A 21,564-nucleotide genomic window follows, 5' to 3' on the forward strand; every position below is an offset into this window, starting at 1 on the left:
ATACAGAGTGTTCTCAGAGTCAGTGAGCGTTAGCTGGCGCCGGCTGGCATCAAGGAAGCACCAACGGGCATTTTCAGGATCAAAGTCCCAATTGTAATTAGTTCAAGCCGAAAGGAGTATCCCACTCATTCCCTTCTCCCATCCCCTTAATTTATAATACAAAATCACAAACAAAGATGCCGGAGTTATCACTGCTTCAGTTGTCACACCTGGGAACTCAGCTCACATGGGCTGGGGAGGATTCCGGTACTAATGGCAGACCCACATCAGGCCATAGGCCTAGAAATCTTGCTACATTTACACAATGTAAATTTTATATTCTATCATTGTTGTTAAACAATTTATCACATACACATGAGAGTGTATAAATGGTATGGTAGACCATATGGTGTTCCTAAGAATTGTATTCCAATATATATTGCATAATTTGATGAAAAGAGATCTTCTGATAGTAGGGTCATTTTTAAACAACTCTTGCGATTTGATTTGTCATGGATAAGGCCACAAACAAAACAAACGTTTATGGCTGAAATGGCTTCATTACACTGGTTTACTTATCAGAATAAAACAGTTTAATATGAGTTAAATGTGTCGCCCTATTTTTTCCATAGGTGACACATTAAAAGCCCCCTATAGGTCATCAGTTTGCCATTATGGAGGAGGTCTGGTACTGGAAATATTGCTTTCATTCCAGCATGCGTTACTGTTCATGCATGTGTATATGTGGGGGTGGGGGGGCCTGGAAAATGTTTTGGGGGAGACTTTATGTGCTTGAGTGTAACTTAAATTTTTCACAATTTAAAAAAAAAACATGTTAATTTTTTTTTCATCCCATAGGGAATAAAAAAGTCTCCTATGTGATGATTTTTTTTGGTGACAGGTTCTCTTTATTGAGACATCCAGGGTCCAGGGTGGATGTCTCCCCTGTGCTCCACTGAATGTAATACAATGCAGATCACATTGCGATACATGCTTTCCCGTCCGTGCTGGCCAGAGACACTAAGAAGTGGACATACCCTGTACAGTATTGTTAAATTTTGAAATATTAAAAAAAAATCTCTCCACCAGAGCCTCAGAGAACAGTAAAAACCTGAAAGCGTTTCTAACCCTTTCCTACTCCACTCCATCCAACATGTTTTGGCTGGACACATACACTATATTGTCAAAAGTATTGGGACGCCTGCCTTTTCACACACATGAACTTTAATGGCATTCCAGTCTTAAGCCTCGTACACACGATCAGATTATCGGACAAATTTTCATCCATTTTTTGTTGCATGCTAGTCTCATATAGAGAGTGAAGAGGTTACTTTCATACAAACATTCTCGCACGATAGAATACAACTTCAGAAGTGATGTAATGTGTTGAATTGTTTTGTATGTATTCTTTAGTTTTTCCGAGCATCCGTAGTATTGCTCTTAAGATTCTTTTCAGATGAAAACTGTACTAAGTAAACAAAAACCGGATGTTGTGTTCTCATATGATAAAAGTTTTATAACCTGCACCTTCAGTTTTTGTCGTCCGAAAATTCTTAATTGGCTGTCGAAAGCACTATACCAATAAACCGAAAATTGGCAGATCGTTCGTCGCACAAAATTTTACTTCTGGTTTTCTTATTGTGTGTCTGGGCCTTAAAGCGGAGTTCCACCCTGGTTATACATTTTTTAATAAAAATACCCCCGGGACAGTCAGGGCTAGCACATTCCACAATGGCTAGCCTCTGATCTGTCCCGGGTTGCACTTACCTTTTGGGAGAAATACTTACCTTGAAAATGTCTTGTCCAGCACTGCTATCTCTGGTGTGGGCAGCTTGAAGCCAGCGCGATCCTCTTCCGCGTCCTCTTCCTTCTTCTTCGGTCCCACGATGCACTGCACCGGCCCCGACGTCACTTCCGGTGTGCGCGCGTCATCCCTCCACAGCTTCTGGGCATGCCCAGAAGCTGTTTAGAAGGGAATGACGCGCGTGCCCCGGAACTGACGTCGGGGCTGGTGCAGGCGCAATGATTCCTGGGAGCGATGACGTTCAGCTCCCAGGAATCATTGCAAAAGCCAGGAAGTGACGAATCGACGCGGCCGCCGAGGGGAGGAAGAAGGAAGTAAGGTGAGTATATTTTCTCTACAAGGTAAGTAAAAAAAAATAAAAAAAATTGCGATTATCCATTTGTTTTTCAGGTGACCCGGAGCGAGAAGATGGAGGTAAGTATAAATTTAGGGTGGAACTCCGCTTTAAGTCTGTAGAGTTCAATATTGATTTGGCCCACCCTAAGTTATAACTGCTTCAACCCTTATGAGAAGGCTGTCCACAATGTTTAGGAGTGTGTCTATGGGAATGTTTGACCATTCTTCCAGAAGTGCATTTGTGAGGTCAGGCACTGATGATGGACAAGAAGGCCTGACTTGCAGCCTCTGCTCTAATTCATCCCAAAGATGTTTTATCGGGCTGGGGTCAAGACTCTGTGCAGGCCAGTCAAGTTCCTCCACCCCAAACTTGCTCATCCATGTCTTTATAGACCTTGCTTTGTACACTGGAGCACAGTCATGTATGAACAGGAAGGAGCCATTCCCAAACTGTTCCATAAAGTTGGCAGCATGAAATTGTCCAAAATGTCTTGGTATGCTGACGCCTTAAGTGTTTCCTTCACTGGAACTAAGGGGCCAAGCCCAACCCCTGAAAAACAACCCCACACCATAATCCACCCTCCAATAAATGATTTGAACCAGTACACAAAGCAAGGTCCATAAAGATATCAATGAGTTTGGGTTGTTGGAACTTGACTAGCCTAGAACTAGAGTCCTAACCTCACCCTGATAAAACACCTTTGGGGTGAATTAGAGTGGAGTCTGCGAGGCAGGCCTTCTCGTCCAACGTAGGTGCTTGATCTCACAAATGCGCTTCTGGTCAAACATGCCCATAGACACACTCCTAAACCTTGTGGACAGCTACCTAGATGAGTTGAAATGGTTATGATGAATGGTATATAGTCAAAGAAATGAAACTTTTCATTGGGAAGAATCATATTTTTTTTCTGGTCTTTAAAATGAATTAATGTTTAAGCCCTGAACGCTTACTGTTAATGCACATTTATATGCTTCAAGCTTTTCTTCTGCCAAAATTTCACTGCTCCTGGACCCACTGGCTGTGTGTTTTTCTGCCACTAAATTGCCTCAACCTGATAGAAAACCTTTGGAATGAAGTAGAGCGGAGACTGCGAGCCAGGCCTTCCCTTCCAAAATCAGTGCCTGACCTCACAATTGCGCTTCTGGAAGAATGGTCAAACTTTCCCATAGACACTCTCCTAAACCTTGTGGACAGCCTTCCCATAAGAGTTGAAGCTGGTATAGCTACAAACATGGGCGCCCGCAAGGGCTGGCAAAGGGAGGGCAAGTGCATTCCCGGGAATCTCAACTTCCCCTTTAAGGTGCCTGTGCCCGTGTCTGTGTGTGTTTTAAAAAATAAGTTGTTCTTTACCAGTTTTCAGAGCGCCGATCACATGACCCGCCAGCTTTTTTCTCTCCCCATCTGACAGCTGCTTACAGTGGTTGGGGCCAGGCATTCCCCCTGATGTCAGTCAGGAGGGGAGGAGGAGAGGCCGAGAGGAGGAGAGAGGCGGCGGGTCACGTGAGCGGTGATCGGCACTCTGAAGACTGGTAAAGAATGGCTTATTTTTATAAAACACATACACAGGGGCACACAGGATTATTAAACAGACTGTAGACAGGATATGAAACTTTAAATGAAACTACACCAGCAGGAGGAGAGGGGGCGGCACTGGCACAGGAGCAGACAGGCAGTAAATTGACGTCCTTTTTTCCCACAAATAGAGGTTTCTTTTAGTGGTATTTGATCACCTGTGCGATTTTTTATTTTTTGCGCTATAAACAAAAAAGAACGACCATTCTTAAAAAAAAAAAAAAAAAATAATGATATTTTTTACTTTCTGCTATATAACATTCCCAATAAAAAAATAAAAATTTAAAAATTCAAAAACAAATGTTTTCATCATTTTTGGCCAATATGTATTCCGCTACATATTTTTGGTAAAAAAAATCCCAATAAGTGCATATTGATTGGTTTGGGCAAAATGACCGCATCTACAAACTAGGGGAAAGATTTATGTCATTTTTTTTAACTTGTAATGGCTGCAATCAGTGATTTTTAGCAGGATTGCGACATTGCGGCGGACAGATTGGACAGCTAACTGACATTTTTGAAATTTTTGGGGGGACCAGTGACATTACTACAGCAATCAGTGCTAAAAATATGCACTGTCACTGTACTAATGACACTGGCAGGGAAGGGGTTAACACCAGGGGCGATTAAAGGGTTAAATGTGTCCCTAGGCTGTGCTTTTTAACTGTGTGGGGGATGGGCTTATAGAATGAACACAGAGACCTGTGTTTCTAAATAAGAGGAACACAGAAGTCCTGTGTTCATTGCTGACAGAACAGCGGTCTGCCATGTTTACAACGGCAGACCACCATTCTGTCTCCAGGGGGAACGATCGTGGGTGCCCGGCGGCAATCGAGGCCACAGGGCCCGCAGATCAGCTCCCCCTGTAGCGAATGGGCGCACGCACATGCCCCGACTTGCAGTCCCGTGAAGTGACGTACAGGCAAGTGGTAGGGGAATGGGATAAATATATATATTTTTTTTAGGTTAACAAGTGCTGTTAAAATAAATTCTGCCGTTTCCCCTTTAAAAATAAATTATTCCGAGTCGCGGCTCGTGCAGTGACTGACGTGGCCTTTATGACATTGTTGAAAAAGGGCGGAGCATGGGTGACCTTAAAATGATGCCCCCCCCTGGAAAAAGTTCTGCAGACACCCATGGCTGCAAAGGGTGGGCCAACTCAATATTGAACACTACGGACTAAGACTGGGATGCCATTAAAGTTCATGTGCCTGTAAAGGCAGGCGTCCCAATACTTTTGGTAATATAGTAGATGTGTGCATAAGCACATCGGCTAACAAGCAGGGGGGTTTAGAGGCAGAAAATAAATGCCAGGCGCCCTAACAACCACGTTATAAACGTCCAGTTGGCATGCAGCCTTAAAGTTTCTATTAACCACTTAAGGACCGCCCGATTTACTGCGGCAGGCAGCCCCTCCTGCGTGAAACGACGTAGCTGTACATCGATCGCGCGCCTGCAGCTAGGGGGTGAGCGTGCGCCACCAGCAGTGCGCTCCCGTCCCCACTCAGCAGCGGGGACTTCGATGCACGGGGCTGGTGGCTCCGATTTCCGCTGGGCACCCACAATTTATCCCCGCTGAGAGGGAAGAACGGTTAGCTATTGTAAACATAGCTGACCGTTCTTCTCTCTGGAATGATCACAGAGCGCCTGTGATCCTTCTATGTAGGATCACAGGTCTCTGTGATCATTCAAAAACCCATTCCCTATACAGTTAGAAACATGTCCCTAGGCTTACGTTTAACCCCTTGATCACCCACTGTGTTAACCCGTTTCCCTGCCAGTATCATTATTACAGTAACAGTGCATATTTTTAGCACTGATTACTGTAGTAATGTCACTAGTCCCCCCCAAAAGTGTCAAAAATGTCATTTAGGTGTCCGATCTGTCCGCTGCAATGTCACAATTCCACTATAAAATTGCAGATCACCGCCATTACTAGTAAAAAAAACAATAAAAATGACAAATCTTTCCCGTAGTTAGTAGACGCAATAACTTTTGCGCAAACCAATCAAAATACGCTTATTGCAATTTTTTTACCAAAAATATGTAGCAGAAAACAAATTGACCTATAATGTTAAAAAATTTTGATTTTTTAAATTTTTTTTATTTTTTGGGGAATGTTATATAGCAGAATGTGAAAAATATATATATTTTTTGGGGTTTTTTTTTTTTGAATTGTCGCTCTTTTTTTGTTTATAGCACAAAAAATGAAAATAGTAGAGGTGATCAAATACCACCAAAAGAAAGCTCTATTTGTGGAAAAAAAAGGACATAAATTTTATTTAGGTACAGCGTCGCACGACCGAGCAATTGTCTGTTAAAATAAAGCAGTGCCGAATCGCAGAAAATGGGCTGGTCATTAACCGGTTGCCGACCGCCGCACGACTATATACTGCGGCGGTCAGCCCCGGCCAGGCAGAGTGACGTATCGGTACGTCACTCGCCTGTCACTGACTTGCGAGCCTATCGCGGGCGGGCGCGCGCCCGCCGAGGCGCGCGCCCGCCGCGGCTCGTTCACAGGCAAGTCAGTGCGTGTGACCGGCGGACTCGATGTCCGCCGGCCACACTACGATCGCTCCTGTGAAGGGAGAAAGACAGAGCAGCTTGTGTAAACAAGCTGCCTGTCAGTTCTCCCTGTGTAAAAGTGAAGATCTGACCGTTCTACTATGTAGAACGGTTGATCTTTGCTTTTACACCAATAGCCATGTCCCTACACAGTAGAAAGCACGCCCCTAGGACACACTTAACCCCTCCCTGTCCAATAAAGTTAACCCCTTCCCTGCCAGTGTCATTTTTGCAGTAACAGTGCATATGTATAGCACTGATTACTGCAGTAATGTCACTGGTAACCCCAAAAGTGTCAAAAATGTCAGTCAAGGGTCCGATCTGTCCGCCGCAATGTCGCAGTACCGAAAAAAAATCGCAGATCGCCGCCATTATGCGTTAAAAAAAAAAACACCAAAAATGACAAAAATCTTTCTCTTTGTTAGTAAACGCGATAACTTTTGCGCAAACCAATCAAAATACGCTTTTTGCGATTTTTTTTTACCAAACATAGGTAGCATAAAACAAATTGGCCGAAAAATGTTAAAAAATTTTGATTTTTACTTTTTTTTTTGGGGAATTTCATATAAAAAAATGTGAAAAATATTGTTATTTTTGCAAAATTTACGCTCTTTTTTTGTTTATAGCGCGTGATCAAAAAATCGCACAGGTGATCAAATACCACCAAAAGAAAGCTCTGTTTGTGGGAAAAAAAGGACGTCAAATTCGTTTAGGTACAGCGTCGCACGACCGCGCAATTGTCCGTTAAAGTCACGCAGTAAAAAATCGCAAAAAAACCCCTGGTCCTTTAGCAGCCAAATCCTCCGGGGCTTAAGTGGTTAAGGGGGGCAAATCCTTACAGTCCTGAAGTGGTTAAAATGATGCCCCCCCCCCTGAAAAAGTTCTGCGGACAACCATGGCTGAAAAGGGTGGGCCAACTCCATATTGAACCCTTCGGACTAAAGGGCCATACAGACTATAAGATTTTCTGAAGACTTTTTCCTTCAGATTTACCTTTTCTATGTAGTGCAAGGGCCTACCAGATTGCATACAAATGTAAAGTGTTTAGGTTTGACCTCATATTATATGGTTTTGGTAAATCTAAAAAGTCTTCATAAAATCTTATAGTGTGTATGGCCCATTAGACTGGGATGCCATTAAAGTTCATGTGTGTGTAAAGGCAAGCATTTTTTGGTAATATAGTAGGTGTGTGCATAAGCACATAGGCTATTAGGCTAACATGCAGGGGGGTTTAGAGGCAGAAAAAAAATGCCAGGCGCCCCTAACAACCACGTTATAAACGTCCAGTGTGCATGCAGCCTTAAAGTTTCTATTAAAAACCCTGATCTTTATTCCACCTCAAGGCTGGAAGTATGGCAGAGCCCAGTTACCATTGGCATGGCTTTTGGGATTGCAGCCCATTTTCATTCCAATCCAACTTCAAAACGGAATGTCCTACTGGTTAATATTAGCGTAACTCATATAAATGAAAAAGTATTCTAATATTTTTTACTTATAAAATAGCAGAGAATAACTAAAGGACAGTGCTCTATGGCTTTATATAAGTAGCCATAATGGTTCAGAGAGAAATCTCTTCCTGACAGAGTCTTTAAAACATCCTGTTAATCAGATATACTTTCCTGATTTCAAAATGACAATGGCTACAAAAGCCATACAGGGAATATCCTAGTATTGTCAAATGTCTGTTTTCCGAGATTTAAAGTAATCCCTTGGTACAGTGTGGTTTTCCCCTTAGTCCTGCTTCACCTAAATTTGTTTTGAGAGTTTTTAGTTACTGCAACTTTCTACATTTACAGTCAATTCTTCCTCCCTATGTGAGAAATCTCATGGGTTCCATTCTCCTGGAATTCTGGGAACAATTCACTGAATGACTAATTACCAGAAAAGAGAAATAATCTATGACCCAAGTTGTGTTTCTCACATAAAGTGAAACTAGTGCATGCTCATTTAAAATAGACTATAGAATATAAAACAGACTATGCAGCATCATGATATAAAAGGTTTATTAAGGAAAATAGAAGAACACTGTCAACACATTGTTATGTAATCCCTACAAATTAAGGTCATTCCCTGGGGACCCCCAGGTCACTAGAACTAGTGTCGTACCTGTACGTCATTTTGTGCAATAGCCAGCGGGGGGCACGCACGCTGATTGGCCACAGGGGGAGCCTATCAGCGCGTCTGGCAGATGCCATGTCCGCCAGCCACCTGCAATCACTCCCCAGAGAGGTAGAATGGTGGTCTGCAGATGTAAACAAGGCAGACCGTGGTTTTGTCGGGGATGAACACAGTGATCTTGTATTCCTGCTAAGAAGTAACAGGGATCTCTGTGTTCATCCAGTGAGTGTATCCCCCACACAGTTAGAAAGCACCCTCTAGGGACACACTTAACCCCTTGATCACCCCTTTCCTGCCAGCACCATTAGTACAGTAACAGTGCATATTTTTAGCACTGATTACTGTAGTAATGTCACTGGTTCCCAAAAAAGTGTCAAAAGTGTCAGTTAGGTGTCGGATTTGTCCACTGCAATGTTGCTGTCCCGCTAAAAATCGCTGATCGCCGCCATTACTAAAAGCATAAGGAACAAACTATTCAGAGAAAGGGAATACAATAAGACATGTGCCCACTCACTAAAACTAGAGGAAAGGCGGTTTAACCTTAAAGTACATAGGGGGTTCTTCACTGTAAGAGCAGTAAGGATGTGGAATTCTCTTCCACAAGCAGTTGTATTAGCAGGGAGCATTGATAGTTTCAAAAAACTATTAGATGATCACCTTAAGACCACAACATAGAGGGGTATTCAATGTACTGTAACAGCAAACACACACACACATCATAGGTTGAACTGGATGGACGGATGTCTTTTTTCAACCTCACTAACTATGTAACTATGTACCGTAACTATGTAAAAATTACTATTAAATACTATATTACTATAAAATAAATAAATATAAATGCCATAAAAATATCCCATTGTTTGTAGACGCAATAACTTTTGTGCAAACCAATCGGTATATACACTTTTGGGGATTTATTTTACCAAAAATATATAGCAGAATACATATTGGCCTAAATTGATGAAGAAATTCGATTTTTTACATTTGTTTATTGGGTATTTTTTATAGCAGAATGTAAAAAATATATATATTTTTTTTTTCAAAATTGTCTGCCTTTTTTTGTTTCTTGCACAAAAAATAAAAATCACAGGGGTGCTCAAATACCACCAAAAGAAGCTCTATTTGTGGGAAAAAATAGACATCAATTTTATTTGGGTACAGCATCGCATGACTGCGCAATTATAAGTAAAATAACGCAGTACCGTATAGCAAAAAATGGCCTGGTCATTAAGGGGGTAAAACCTTCCAGTCCAGAAGTGGTTAAAGTGATATCAAAGTCTTGGGGTTTTGTTTTTTTTTTTGTTTAAAAATAACAAACAGGTCATACCTACCTGCTCTGTGTAATGGTTTTGCACAGAGCAGCCTGAAACCTCATTTTGTCGGGTCCCTCCCTAGCGCTCCAGACCCCTCCCTCCTGTCGAGTGCCTCCATAGCAAGTAGCTTTCTATGGAGGCACCGGAGCCGAGCCCCTGCTCTGTGTGTCCATTCAGACGCTGAGCCGCTTCTCGGCCCTTCCCCTCTCTCTCCTCATTGGCTCACTGACTTTGCTTGACAGCAGCGGGAGCCAATGGCGCTCGCTGCTGTGTCTCAGTCAATCAGTAGGGAGAGTCCCAGACAGCTGAGGCCCTCATGCAACATCGCTGGATCGAGATGGGGCTCAGGTTGGTATTAGGGGGGCTGCTGCACACTGGAGGTTTTTTATCCTATTGCATATAATGCATTAAGGTAAAAAACCTTCTGCCTTTAGAACCACTTTAAGGCTTCATTCCCACAGGCGTATTAAAATATTCCTGATTAGGAATTCGTATAAAATGGATTACATAAAATTCATATTAACCAGGCCTATTCTAATACTTCCCTTCTAAATGTAAAAGTCAGTATTATTTTGCTAGAAAATTACTTAGAGCCCCCAAAAATTATATATATACAGTATCTCACAAAAGTGAGTACACCTCTCACATATTTGTAAATATTTTATTATATCTTTTCATATGACAACACTGAAGAAATGACACTTTGCTACAATGTAAAGTAGTGAGTGTACAGCTTGTATAACAGTGTAAATTTGCTGTCCCCTCAAAATAACTCAACACACTGTCATTAATGTCTAAACCGCTGGCAACAAAAGTGAATACACCCCTGTGAAAATGTCCAAATTGGGCCCAATTAGCCATTTTACCTTCCCAATGTCATGTGAGTCGTTAGTGATACAAGGTCTCAGGTGTGAATGGGGAGCAGGTGTGTTAAATTTGGTGTTATTGCTCTCGCTCTCTCATACTGGTCACTGGAAGTTCAACATGGCACCTCTTGGCAAAAAACTCTCTGAGGATCTGAAAAAAGGAATTGCTGCTCTACATAAAGATGGCCTAGGCTATAAGAAGATTGCCAAAACCCTGAAACTGAGCTGCAGCACGGTGGCCAAGACCATACAGCGGTTTAACAGGACAAGTTCCACTCACAACAGGCCTTGCCATGGTCAACCAAAGAGGTTGAGTGCACGTGCTCAGCGTCATATCCAGAGGTTGTCTTTGGGAAATAGACGTATGAGTGCTGCCAGCATTGCTGCAGAGGTTGAAGGGGTGGGGGGGTCAGCCTGTCAGTGCTCTGATCATATGCCGCACACTGCATCAAATTGGTCTGCATGGTTGTCATCCCAGAAGGAAGCCTCTTCTAAAGATGAGGCACAAGAAAGCCTGCAAACAGTTTGCTGAAGACAAGCAGACTAAAGACATGGATTACTGGAACCATGTCCTGTGGTCTGATGAGACCAAGATAAACTTATTTGGTTCAGATGGTGTCAAGCATGTGTGGTGGCAAAAGTACAAAGAAAAGTGTCTTGCCTACAGTAAAGCATGGTGGTGGAAGTGTCATGGCCTGGGGCTGCATGAGTGCTGACGGCACTGGGGAGCTACACTTCATTGAGGGAACCATGAATGCCAACATGTACTGTGACATATTGAAGCAGAGCATGATCCCTTCCCTTTGGGGACTGGGCTGCAGGACAGTATTCTAACATGATAATGACCCCAAATACACCTCCAAGACGACCACTGCCTTGCTAAAGAAGCTGAGGGTAAAGGTGATGGACTGGCCAAGCATGTCTCCAGACCTAAACCCTATTGAGCATCTGTGGGGCATCCTCAAACAGAAGGTGGGGAAGCGCAAGGTCTCTAACATCCACCAGCTCCATAAAGTCATCATGGAGGAGTAGAAGAGGACTCCAGTGGCAACCTGTGAAGCTCTGGTGAACTCCATGCCGAAGAGGGTGAAGGCAGTGCTGGAAAAAGGGTGGTCACACAAAATATTGACACTTTGGGCCCAATTTTGATATTTTTACTTAGGGGGTGTACTCTTTTTTGGTTGCCAGCAGTTTTAGACATTAATGGCTGTGTGTTGAGTTATTTTGAGGGAACAGAAAATTTACACTGTTATACAAGCTGTACACTCACTACTTTACATTGTAGCAAAGTGTAATTTCTTCAGTGTTGTCACATAAAAAGATATAATAAAATATTTAATTTTGTGAGATACTTTATATGTTTTAACAAAGGTCCTAGAGAATAAAATGGTGGTCGTTGCAATTTTATAATGCCACCTGGTATTTGTGCAGAGGTTTTTCAAATGTATATATTTTTTGTTTAATACACTTTAATGAATTTAAATGTGAAAAAAACACATTATACAACCCACTTTTTTGGTAGAATAGAAAAGATGGTGTTACGCTGAGTAAATAGATACCTAATATTTCACGCTTTAAAATTGTGCATACGCTCGTGGAATGGTGACAATTTACCATAGTTAAAAATCTCCATAGGCGACACTTCAACATTTTTTATAGTTTACCAGTTTAGATTAACAGAGGAGGCCTAGCGCTAGAATTATTCCTCTCGCTATAACGTTCACAGTGATACCTCACATGTGTGGTGCAAACAGCGTTTACATATGCGTGCACCACTTAGGTATGTGTTGGCTTCTGTGCGCGAACACGGAGGGATGGAGGCGCTTTCAACTTTTTTTTATTTTTTATATTACATTTTTTTATTTTTACACAGTGTTTTTTAATTTTTCTTTTATCACTTTTATTCCTATTACAAGGTTTGTAAACATCCCTTGTAATAGAAATAGGAATGACAGGTCCTCAAAAAGATCCAGAATCTCTCCTTTACTAAAATTTGGATCTTTTGCTTTAAAAAAAAAAAAAAATGGGTATACTTCTGCCCTAGACTAAAAGTGACATCATGACAGTGCTCCAGTCATCCAGGGCCATAGAGGTGATCAAAGATGCCACACCTTCAAATCGTTTCTTGGGTGCGTTGGTGAAAATGGTAAGCCCGAGAAACACTAGCAAGCTTCTGAAAGCAATCCAGGGGCTACTGAGCTGCTCGGACCGCTTTTATTAAAAAGTCACATGCCGGCAGAAAAAAATATTAATGGGGTAATGGCTGACAGCTTCAGCCATAAACCCTGGTAAACGACTTGCAAACGGCAATATATGTATTGCGGTTGGCAAGTAGTGTTAATACATAGAATGCATTAAGGTAAGAAAAATCTTGAGGTTTTAGAACCACTTTAACCACTGTAACCACTGTTGTCAACCAACTCTTTCACTTACATGACTGGGAAAACTATAAGCAAAGCAAAAGCGGCAGGGATAGCGATAACATTATTACCTAAATTTTTCCAACCCCTTACCCATTCACATGGAAAGGGAGGCAGTATCTGAGAGCCCCCTTACTGTTAAAGAGCGCTTCCAGATTGCAATAAGCCCCCCAGCCGCAAATCCCCACAACCACCCAGCCAGGGGTTTGTGGAAGAGGACTTTGTACCTATCAACATGGCACTCACCCCCCATGTTGAAGGCATTTAGTCTGGAATGGTTTTGAGGGGGGGAACTGCATGTTTGTCTGCCCATTTCCTGCCTGCCTGGGTGCATGCTCGGAGGAGGATCTGGTATCGCTTTTTAAGGGGTACCTCCGGTTTATATTTATTGATTTTTGTGTGGGGTACCCCCTTAAAATCCATACCAGACTCAGAGGGTCTGATATAGAATTTGGAGGTCTCATGCTGTTTTTTTTCCCTTGTGGGGTCCTCTTTAAAACCAGGGCCTGGTATAAATTATTGGGGAACCCTTATACCGATTTTAGAAGGTGAGCAGTCTTTGGGATCAGATGTGTGTCTGGGGATATTGTGATTGATATGGTTCTACATAACTGGATGATATTTTTTGTTTGTTTTGGTCAAAAATTCTGTCTGTGTTTTTATTTACACATTTTTTGGGAATGAGTATAGGTACGTACCCTTATCCTCATCAACATGGGGTCAAGGTGCTTTGCAGGAGGTAAATCCCATGTTGAGGGAATGTGGCCTTATATGGTTCAGGAGGGGGGTGCATGCTGTCCCCCTCCCCCTCTTCTCTGGCCTGCCAGACTCCATGCTCGGATAAGGATCTGCTGTCGATTTTTTGGGGGACCTCCCACCGCTTTTTATTTAATTTTTTTGCATATTTTTTGGTCCCCCTTGAAATTCACATCAGAATTTGTATTAATTGTGTGCAAATTCCACACATCTTTTTTTTGTGGGGTTCCTCCATTAGCATTTCTTTTAATTAATTAAAAAATGTAAGGATTTATCAGTGAGGAGTTGATTGTATATCTGGATGCCATATTCGGTTGCATATAATTCTATACTGAAAATACAATAATAATAATAAATAAAATAAAAAAAGTGGCCTGGTCATTAAGGGGGAAAATCTTCCACACAAGAAGTGGTTAAAAAAATAAAAATAATAATAATTTAACCACTTGCCGACTGCGCACAGTATATTTACTGCGGCAGTCAGCCCCTCACAGGCAGAGTGACGTAGATCTACGTCACTAGCCTGTGAGGGTCTATTGAGCGAGCGCGTGCCCCCGGAGGCGCGCTCCCGCGTGGTCACGGACCCCCCTGCGCGTGTGACCAGCGGACCTGATGTCCGCCGGTCACTCAGCGATCGTCGGGGGAGAGGGAGAAAGTCAGGCGGCTAGTGTAAACAAGCCGCCTGTCATTCTCCCCTGTGTAGAAACTGTGATCACACGGTTCTACTATGTAGGGCCGTTGATCACTGTTTCTCCAGTTCAAGCCACAGCCAATCACAGTTAGAATCATGCCCCTAGGGACACACACAGCCCCTCCCTCTCAAATAAAGTTAACCCCTTCACTACCAGTGTCATTTTGCAGTAACAGTGCATATGTATAGCACTGATTACTGCAGTAATGTCACTGGTAACCCCAAAAGTGTCAAAAATGTCAGTCAAGGGTCCGATCTGTCCGCCGCAATGTCGCAGTACCGCAAAAAAAATTGCAGATCGCCGCCATTACGCGTTAAAAAAAAACAACAAAAATGACAAAAAACTTTCCCTTTGTTAGTAAACACGATAACTTTTGCGCAAACCAATCAAAATACACTTTTTGCCATTTTTTTTTACCAAACATATGTAGCATAAAACAAATTGACCGAAAATGTTAAAAAATTTAGATTTTTACATTTTTTTTGGGGGAATTTCATATAAAAAAATGTGAGAAATATTGCTATTTTTTTGTTTATAGCGCATGATCAAAAAATCGTACAGGTGACCAAATACCAGCAAAAGAAAGCTCTGTTTGTGGGAAAAAAAGGACGTCAAATTTGTTTAGGTACAGCATCGCACGACCGCGCAATTGTCCGTTAAAGTCACGCAGTGCCGAATCGCAAAATATCCCCTGGTCAGGAAGGGGGTAAAATCTTCCGGGGCTTAAGTGGATAATGAATGTTTCCATATTTTTATATAAGGTTTATATTTTGTAACCATTAGCAAAGAAAGTAAACTTTTAATCAAAGTCTTCCTGGGGCTGTATGCAAAATGTCTCCTCCCATCTGCTATATTAATTGGAGTCAGCATAGATTGTTCCTTTACACTATGGAGAACATGGATCACTAATTTACAACCTGTTTTATATCCTTTGGTTGATGTTTAGCTGGACTTGCCCTGACTTTAAGACATGTGCTGCTGACTATAAGAAGTCTACAAGAGCAGAGGAAGAACACAGCTCGGCTTCAAAAGACGTTTCATTCCTTTATTATGAATTGACTTGTTTTTAAACTATACCGGCTGCCTCTGGGGAGTGAGAAAAAGTAGAACTGTATTGTTTGACAATCTAAATCCTGTGCTGCTAGAGCTCTGAACGATAGGACAGAAGAAAAATCAGGCTGGAAACAACAAGGAACAGTAAAAGAAACCTGAAAAAAAACAATCAAGTGGACAAAAAAATGAATGTAACAGAAATTCCTACAACTAATGCGACTCCTACTCCATTCAATCCTATATGCAGGAGCAGACAAGCACCATATTCCTATGAGGTCCTAGAAAGTAAGTAAACATTTCATAGTTATATAAAGTTTTAAACATAATCAAACTTCTGTGCAGGTTCTTCTTCCACATCAGCAAAAAAAAAAAGGGGAAAGGGAATGGTACAGAGAGTAGGGATTTATCTGTCAGCGCACATCACACAAACCCAAAATTTATTTTATTAGTTCAAAAATAAATCCTTTCTGTTGAAAAATGGCATATGGCATCCACATTATTCACAACATTGTGGGTGCTATATTCCATTTTGTACAGAATTTAGTTATTTTTGTACTGATAAAATTATTTTCTGTTCATTTATGTGTATTGGGGTTTGTGTGATGAGTGCTAACAGATAAATCCCTACTCTGTATATGCTAATTATGGTTCTCATGTAAACAGCACTATCATAAAAAAATAACGTTCTCCAACCCAAACTAATCAGGAGATAGATATATTGTGTAAAATGCAGGTTATGCCTTACAGTTTACTGTATACTGTAGAAGAATGGTTTCAGGATAGTTTAAGAATATTTCTTATCTTTTATGCAACAAAAATTATGAATTATGAATTCCCCCGTGTATGAGTCACTGTGGCAGCTTATCTTTGTTAACGACAGAGTATTCCTTCTGTGAGAAGATACCGAAAGCACAAAGGTTCTGCTGAAATGCAGCCTAATGTCAGCCTATTGTGTAAGGCTGGCCATACATTATACAATATCCTTGTACAATTTTCCTTTATATTTACCAAAACCATATAATATATGAGGGCAAACCCTTTCAATTTGTATGCAGTCAGGCAAGCCCTTGCACTATATAGTTGAAGGTAAGTCCAAAGGAAATTGAAGAAGAAAATTGTATAATGTATGGTCAGCTTTAGTCCCCCTAAAACCTTTTTTTCTTTTTAGCTTTGGATAGCGTACGGAAACATTAGTACCTCGGTCAGCTTTTTTTGTAGTACAGGCGGTCCCCAGGTTACGAACAAGAAAGGGTCTATAGGTTTGTTCTTAAGTTGAATTTGTTTGTAAGTGGGAACAGTTATAATATTTTTTACGTTTTTTGGATAGCATAGGGAAGGGTTAACACCCCTTTACCATTTGTTTTGCTATCTGAGCCTCTGTTCAGAAGATCTCACCTCACTTTCTGTCCCGGTGACAATTGGATTTTGAAAATTGTGGGTTGTTGTGGAAACAAGGATTGGTGGTAAAGCTTCAGTGGAGACACCTTTTTCCCATGCAAACTCTTACAGGAGTGAATTTCCCTTCCTAGGGGTAGATTTCCCTGTTGTCTCCCTCCGTTTGTAAGTAGGAGTCGTTTGTAAGTCGGATGTTCAGAACCCGGGGACCGCCTGTAATCCAGATTCACCACGTGGTCCGCCACCAATGTAAAGAGGGATCCTTACTTGAACCAGTGGACTCTTTTACAGAGCCAATTGTTTCTGAAGTAAGTATCCTGTTTCGATATGCTGGACCTTTGGGAATCACAGATCGGATGTTTGTAACCCGGGGACCACCTGTATGTGTCCTTACTGGGTAGTTCACCCTCTCTAGTTCTCCTGGTGATGATAAAAGGGTGGCACAGTGGTGTAGTGGTTAGCACTTTCACCTAGCAGCAAGAGGGTCACTGGTTCGAATCCCAACCACGACACTACATGCTTGGAGTTTACATGTTCTACCTGTGCCTCTGCGGGTTTCCTCCCACACCCCAAAGACATGCTGGTAGGTTAATTGTATCCTGTATGAAAAAAATAAATGGCCCTACTGTGTATGTATGTGAGTTAGAGACCTTAGATTGTAAGCTCCTTGACGGTAGGGACCGATGTGAATGTACAATGTATATGTAAAGCGCTGCGTAAATTGACAGCGCTATATAAGTACCTGAAATAAATAAATAATGTAAAATTCTAGATTTTACAGTTGTTACCAGAACAACAAGTGAGGGTAAATCTTTCAATGTAGGCACATGTTCTGGCGACAGCTGGTAATTTCATTTTATGGAAATTCCCTACTACTAATTGTTGTATCTCCAGGAAAGGAAGTGACAGAAGTTGAAAAGGGTTTTAAACATTCCTGATTCCATCCAAAGCTAAAAAAAAAAACATTTTGCCTATATATACCCTTTAAAGTAAAGCTGTGCAAAATCTTGCCTTGATAAAATTGCACTAAAAAAAACTGAACAGACTAATGGGCACCACCTGGTGTACAGAGGCATCTTTATGGTCTTCTAGAGCGCTCGGAGATCCCCAGTCCCACAATGCTCTATTAGGCACATGTCTACTTCAGTCAAGAAGTTGGAGGTTTGCAATTACATTCCCGCTCCTTGCTATTGGCCCATCAATGTGATTGGCAGGCAGACCCACTAACCAAAGGTTTCTTTACAATTTAGTCTGTTAAGATAACTTGTTACCCACAAAAGTTAGTATGCAGCATTTCGCTGATCAGAAAAATATGTTTGTTCAGTCTTCGTGGATCCAAACGTTTACTGTAATAATTTCATTCTGGAAGTTGCCAGGATAAATATGTCTTAGAAAGTTCACATTTAGTCTGGTCATGGTACAGCTAGTCACATTTACCTAACCCTGTTGTTTTAATGTTGAAGCCATTTAGCTACACATCCATGTACTGATTGTCAGGAACATTCTAGTTCCAAATGTTCCTTCTTTGATGACTTAGCTTTTCTTTATAAGTAAATGCCCCCTCCCTATTTATGGCACTTTCTATATACAGTATCTCACAAAAGTGAGTACACCCCTCCCATTTTTGTAAATATTTTATTTTATCTTTTCATGTGACAACAATGTAGAAATGATACTTTGCTACAATGTAAAGTAGTGAGTGTACAGCTTGTATAAGAGCTGGTTCACACTACCACTACCAGAAAGTCGCCCCGTGACTTGAAGAGACTTGTTTAGAGACTTGGAAGAGACTTGGAAGAGACTTGGAAGAGACTTAGAAGAGACCTGGAAGAGACTTGTGCACTACTTTGAAGAGACAGGCGACTTTGTCTGTGGGGAATGCCTGGCTAATCTCTTTCTTCTTCCTGGAAAGTCTGATAACAAGTCGTGTCAATTAAGATAAGAAGGCGACTCCCATTGAAGTATATGGGACAGTCGGATCACAGGTCGCCTCAAAGTAGTACAGGACCCTTTTCTGAAGTCGGAGCAACTTCAGTAGTGCCAATTAAGACGGCACTGATTGATTAACATTGCTTTTGTTATGTCAAGCTACCTGGGGCAACACAAGTTGCCTCACAAGTCGCGCTAGTGTGAATGGGCTCTAACAGTGTAAATTTGCTGTTCCCTCAAAATAACTCAACACCCAGCCATTGGTGTCTGAACCGCTGGCAACAAAAGTGAAAATATCCACATTGGGCCAAAAGTGTCAATATTTTGTTTGGCCACCATTATTTTCCAGCACTGCCTTAACCATTTTGGGCATGTAGTTCACCAGAGCTTCACAGGTTGCCACTCGAGTCCTCTTCGACTCCTCCATGGCGACATCACAGAGCTGGTGGATGTTAGAGACCTTGCGCTCCTCCACCTTCTGTTTCAGGATGCCCCACAGGTGCTCAATAGGGTTTAGGTCTGGAGACATGCTTAGCCAGTCCATCACCTTTACCCTCAGCTTCTTTAGCAAGGCAGTGGTCCTATTGGAGGTGTGTTTGGGGTCATTATCATGTTGGAATACTGTCCTGCGGCCCAGTCCCCGAAGGGAAGGGATCATGCTCTGCTTCAATATGTCACAGTACATGTTGGCATTTATGGTTCCCTCAATAAACTGTAGCACCCCAGTGCCGGCAGCACTCATGCAGCCCCAGGCCATGACACTCCCACCACTATGCTTAACTGTAGGCAAGACACACTTGTCTTTGTACTCCTCACCTGATTGCTGCCACACATGCTTGACACCATCTGAACCAAGTAAGTTTATCTTGGTCTCATCAACAGTAATCCATGTCCTTAGTCTGCTTGTCTTTAGCAAACGGTTTGTTGGATTTCTTGTGCATCATCTTTAGAAGAGACTTCCTTCTGAGATGACAGCCATGCAGACCAATTTGATGCAGTGTGCAGCATATGGTCTGAGCACTGACAGGCTGACCCCCCACCCCTTCATTCTCTGCAGCAATACTGGCAGCACTTATACATCTATTCCCCAAAGACAACCTTTGGATATGATGCTAAGCATGTGCACTCAACCTCTTTGGTTGTCCATGGCGAGGCCTGTTCTGAGAGGAACCTGTCCTGTTAAACTGCTGTATGGTCTTGGCCACCGTGCTGCAGCTCAGTTTCAGGGTCTTGGCAATCTTCTTATAGCCTAGGCCATCTTTATGTAGAGCAACAATTCTTTTTTTCAGATCCTCAGAGAGTTCTTTGCCATGAGGTGCCATGTTAAACTTCCAGTGACCAGTATGAGAGAGTGAGAGCGATAACACCAAATTTAACACGCCTGCTCCCCATTCACATTTGAGACCTTGTAACACTAACAAGTCACAAGACATCAGGGAGGGAAAATGGCTAATTGGGCCCAATTTGGACGTTTTCACTTAGGGGTGTACTCACTTTTGTTGCCAGCGGTTTAGACATTAATGGCTGTGTGTTGAGTTATTTTGAGGGGACAGCAAATGTACACTGTTATACAAGCTGTACACTCACTACTTTAGATTGTAGCAAAGTGTCATTTCTTCAGTGTTGTCATAATGTCATAATAAAATATTTACAAAAATGTGAGGGGTGTACTCACTTTTATGAGATACTGTATTTATGTTTTTGTTTCTCCAAAATCAGCTATTGTTTTACAACCAAGATCTACAATGTTCAATGGTTATACAAATATATGTGTTCTAAAGTTACTGATTCTTGTTTCCTATAAAACCCAGTGAAGCTGTGTTCAGAGAGTGAGCCTCTCAGCAATTCTAACTCATCCTTACCTAAATAATGAATTGGTTTTAAGGATTCATCAAAAGGATTTGACTAACCAGTTGCCTAATCCTAGAGCAGCCATTCTTCTTTTTTTTTTTTTTTTTTGGCAACTTCTTTCTATTGAAAGCGTTTTATACAAGACATACGAAAACAGTGTAATCAGGTAAAAAGAAAGAAAAACAAAAACAACAGAAAACGACAACCTCCGACTAGTACAGCATCCTCCTCATCCTAGCTAAAACACAGGATATATGATATACAGTTGCATAGAAAAAGATAAGTCTAAAGGGAACTCAGAATGTCTTAAAGCAGAGTCTAGCACCATTTCTAAATGTATGAAAATAAATAATTTCAACTAATATACTACACAAATAATATGCAGAACTAATCCATACCCCCTACCCCCAAGACGTAATGAAACTAAAGCCTAGTACACACAAGCCAAATGTCGGGCGACATCAGCCAGTCTAATAAAAACCATCCGAAATTCGGCCATGTGTATGGCGGCCGGTCTGAAAGAAGAAAGCCGAGTGGCTGGCTTCCGTCAGATGAGCATGCTGGAAAACCAGCAGCCGACCAGCTCCCAATGGCTGAGAGCACTGACTGGAGTGTTATGAAGGGGGAGCATCCCCCTGTCAGAACAAAATAGAACAGCAGGGGATATTGCTGTACTAACATCAGATTGTTAGTACAGCAGCTCCGACTGGAGCTGTCAGTTTTATTTTGTTCAACCCATTGGGTTGAACAGAAAAAAAAGTAGTTGTGTGCACTAGTCTTTAGAAGGTACAACACTATCCATAATTGGGCTTGTGAAAGGGAACAGCTTTGTTAACGAAAGCCTTCCAAGTGGTAAGAGGATAAGAGTGGATGCCAGTTATTCTTAACCAGGGTTCTGTGAAACCGTAAGGTTC

General features: G+C 41.8%; 1 protein-coding gene across 1 annotated transcript in view; it reads left to right on the top strand.

The window, feature by feature from the left end:
* Positions 1-15,518: 15,518 nt before the first annotated feature.
* Positions 15,519-21,564, top strand: part of LOC309547833 (organic solute transporter subunit alpha-like) — a 52,957-nt gene continuing 46,911 nt past the window's right edge. The window contains exon 1 of the mRNA XM_082247839.1: positions 15,519-15,760. Within this exon, the coding sequence (XP_082103965.1) occupies positions 15,661-15,760 (100 nt within the window). The 5' untranslated portion in view covers positions 15,519-15,660. The remainder of the gene's footprint in view (positions 15,761-21,564) is intronic.

The sequence above is a fragment of the Pelophylax lessonae genome (genome assembly GCF_965119305.1).
Source record: "Pelophylax lessonae genome assembly, chromosome: 2".
NCBI classification, from domain to species: Eukaryota; Metazoa; Chordata; class Amphibia; order Anura; family Ranidae; genus Pelophylax; species Pelophylax lessonae.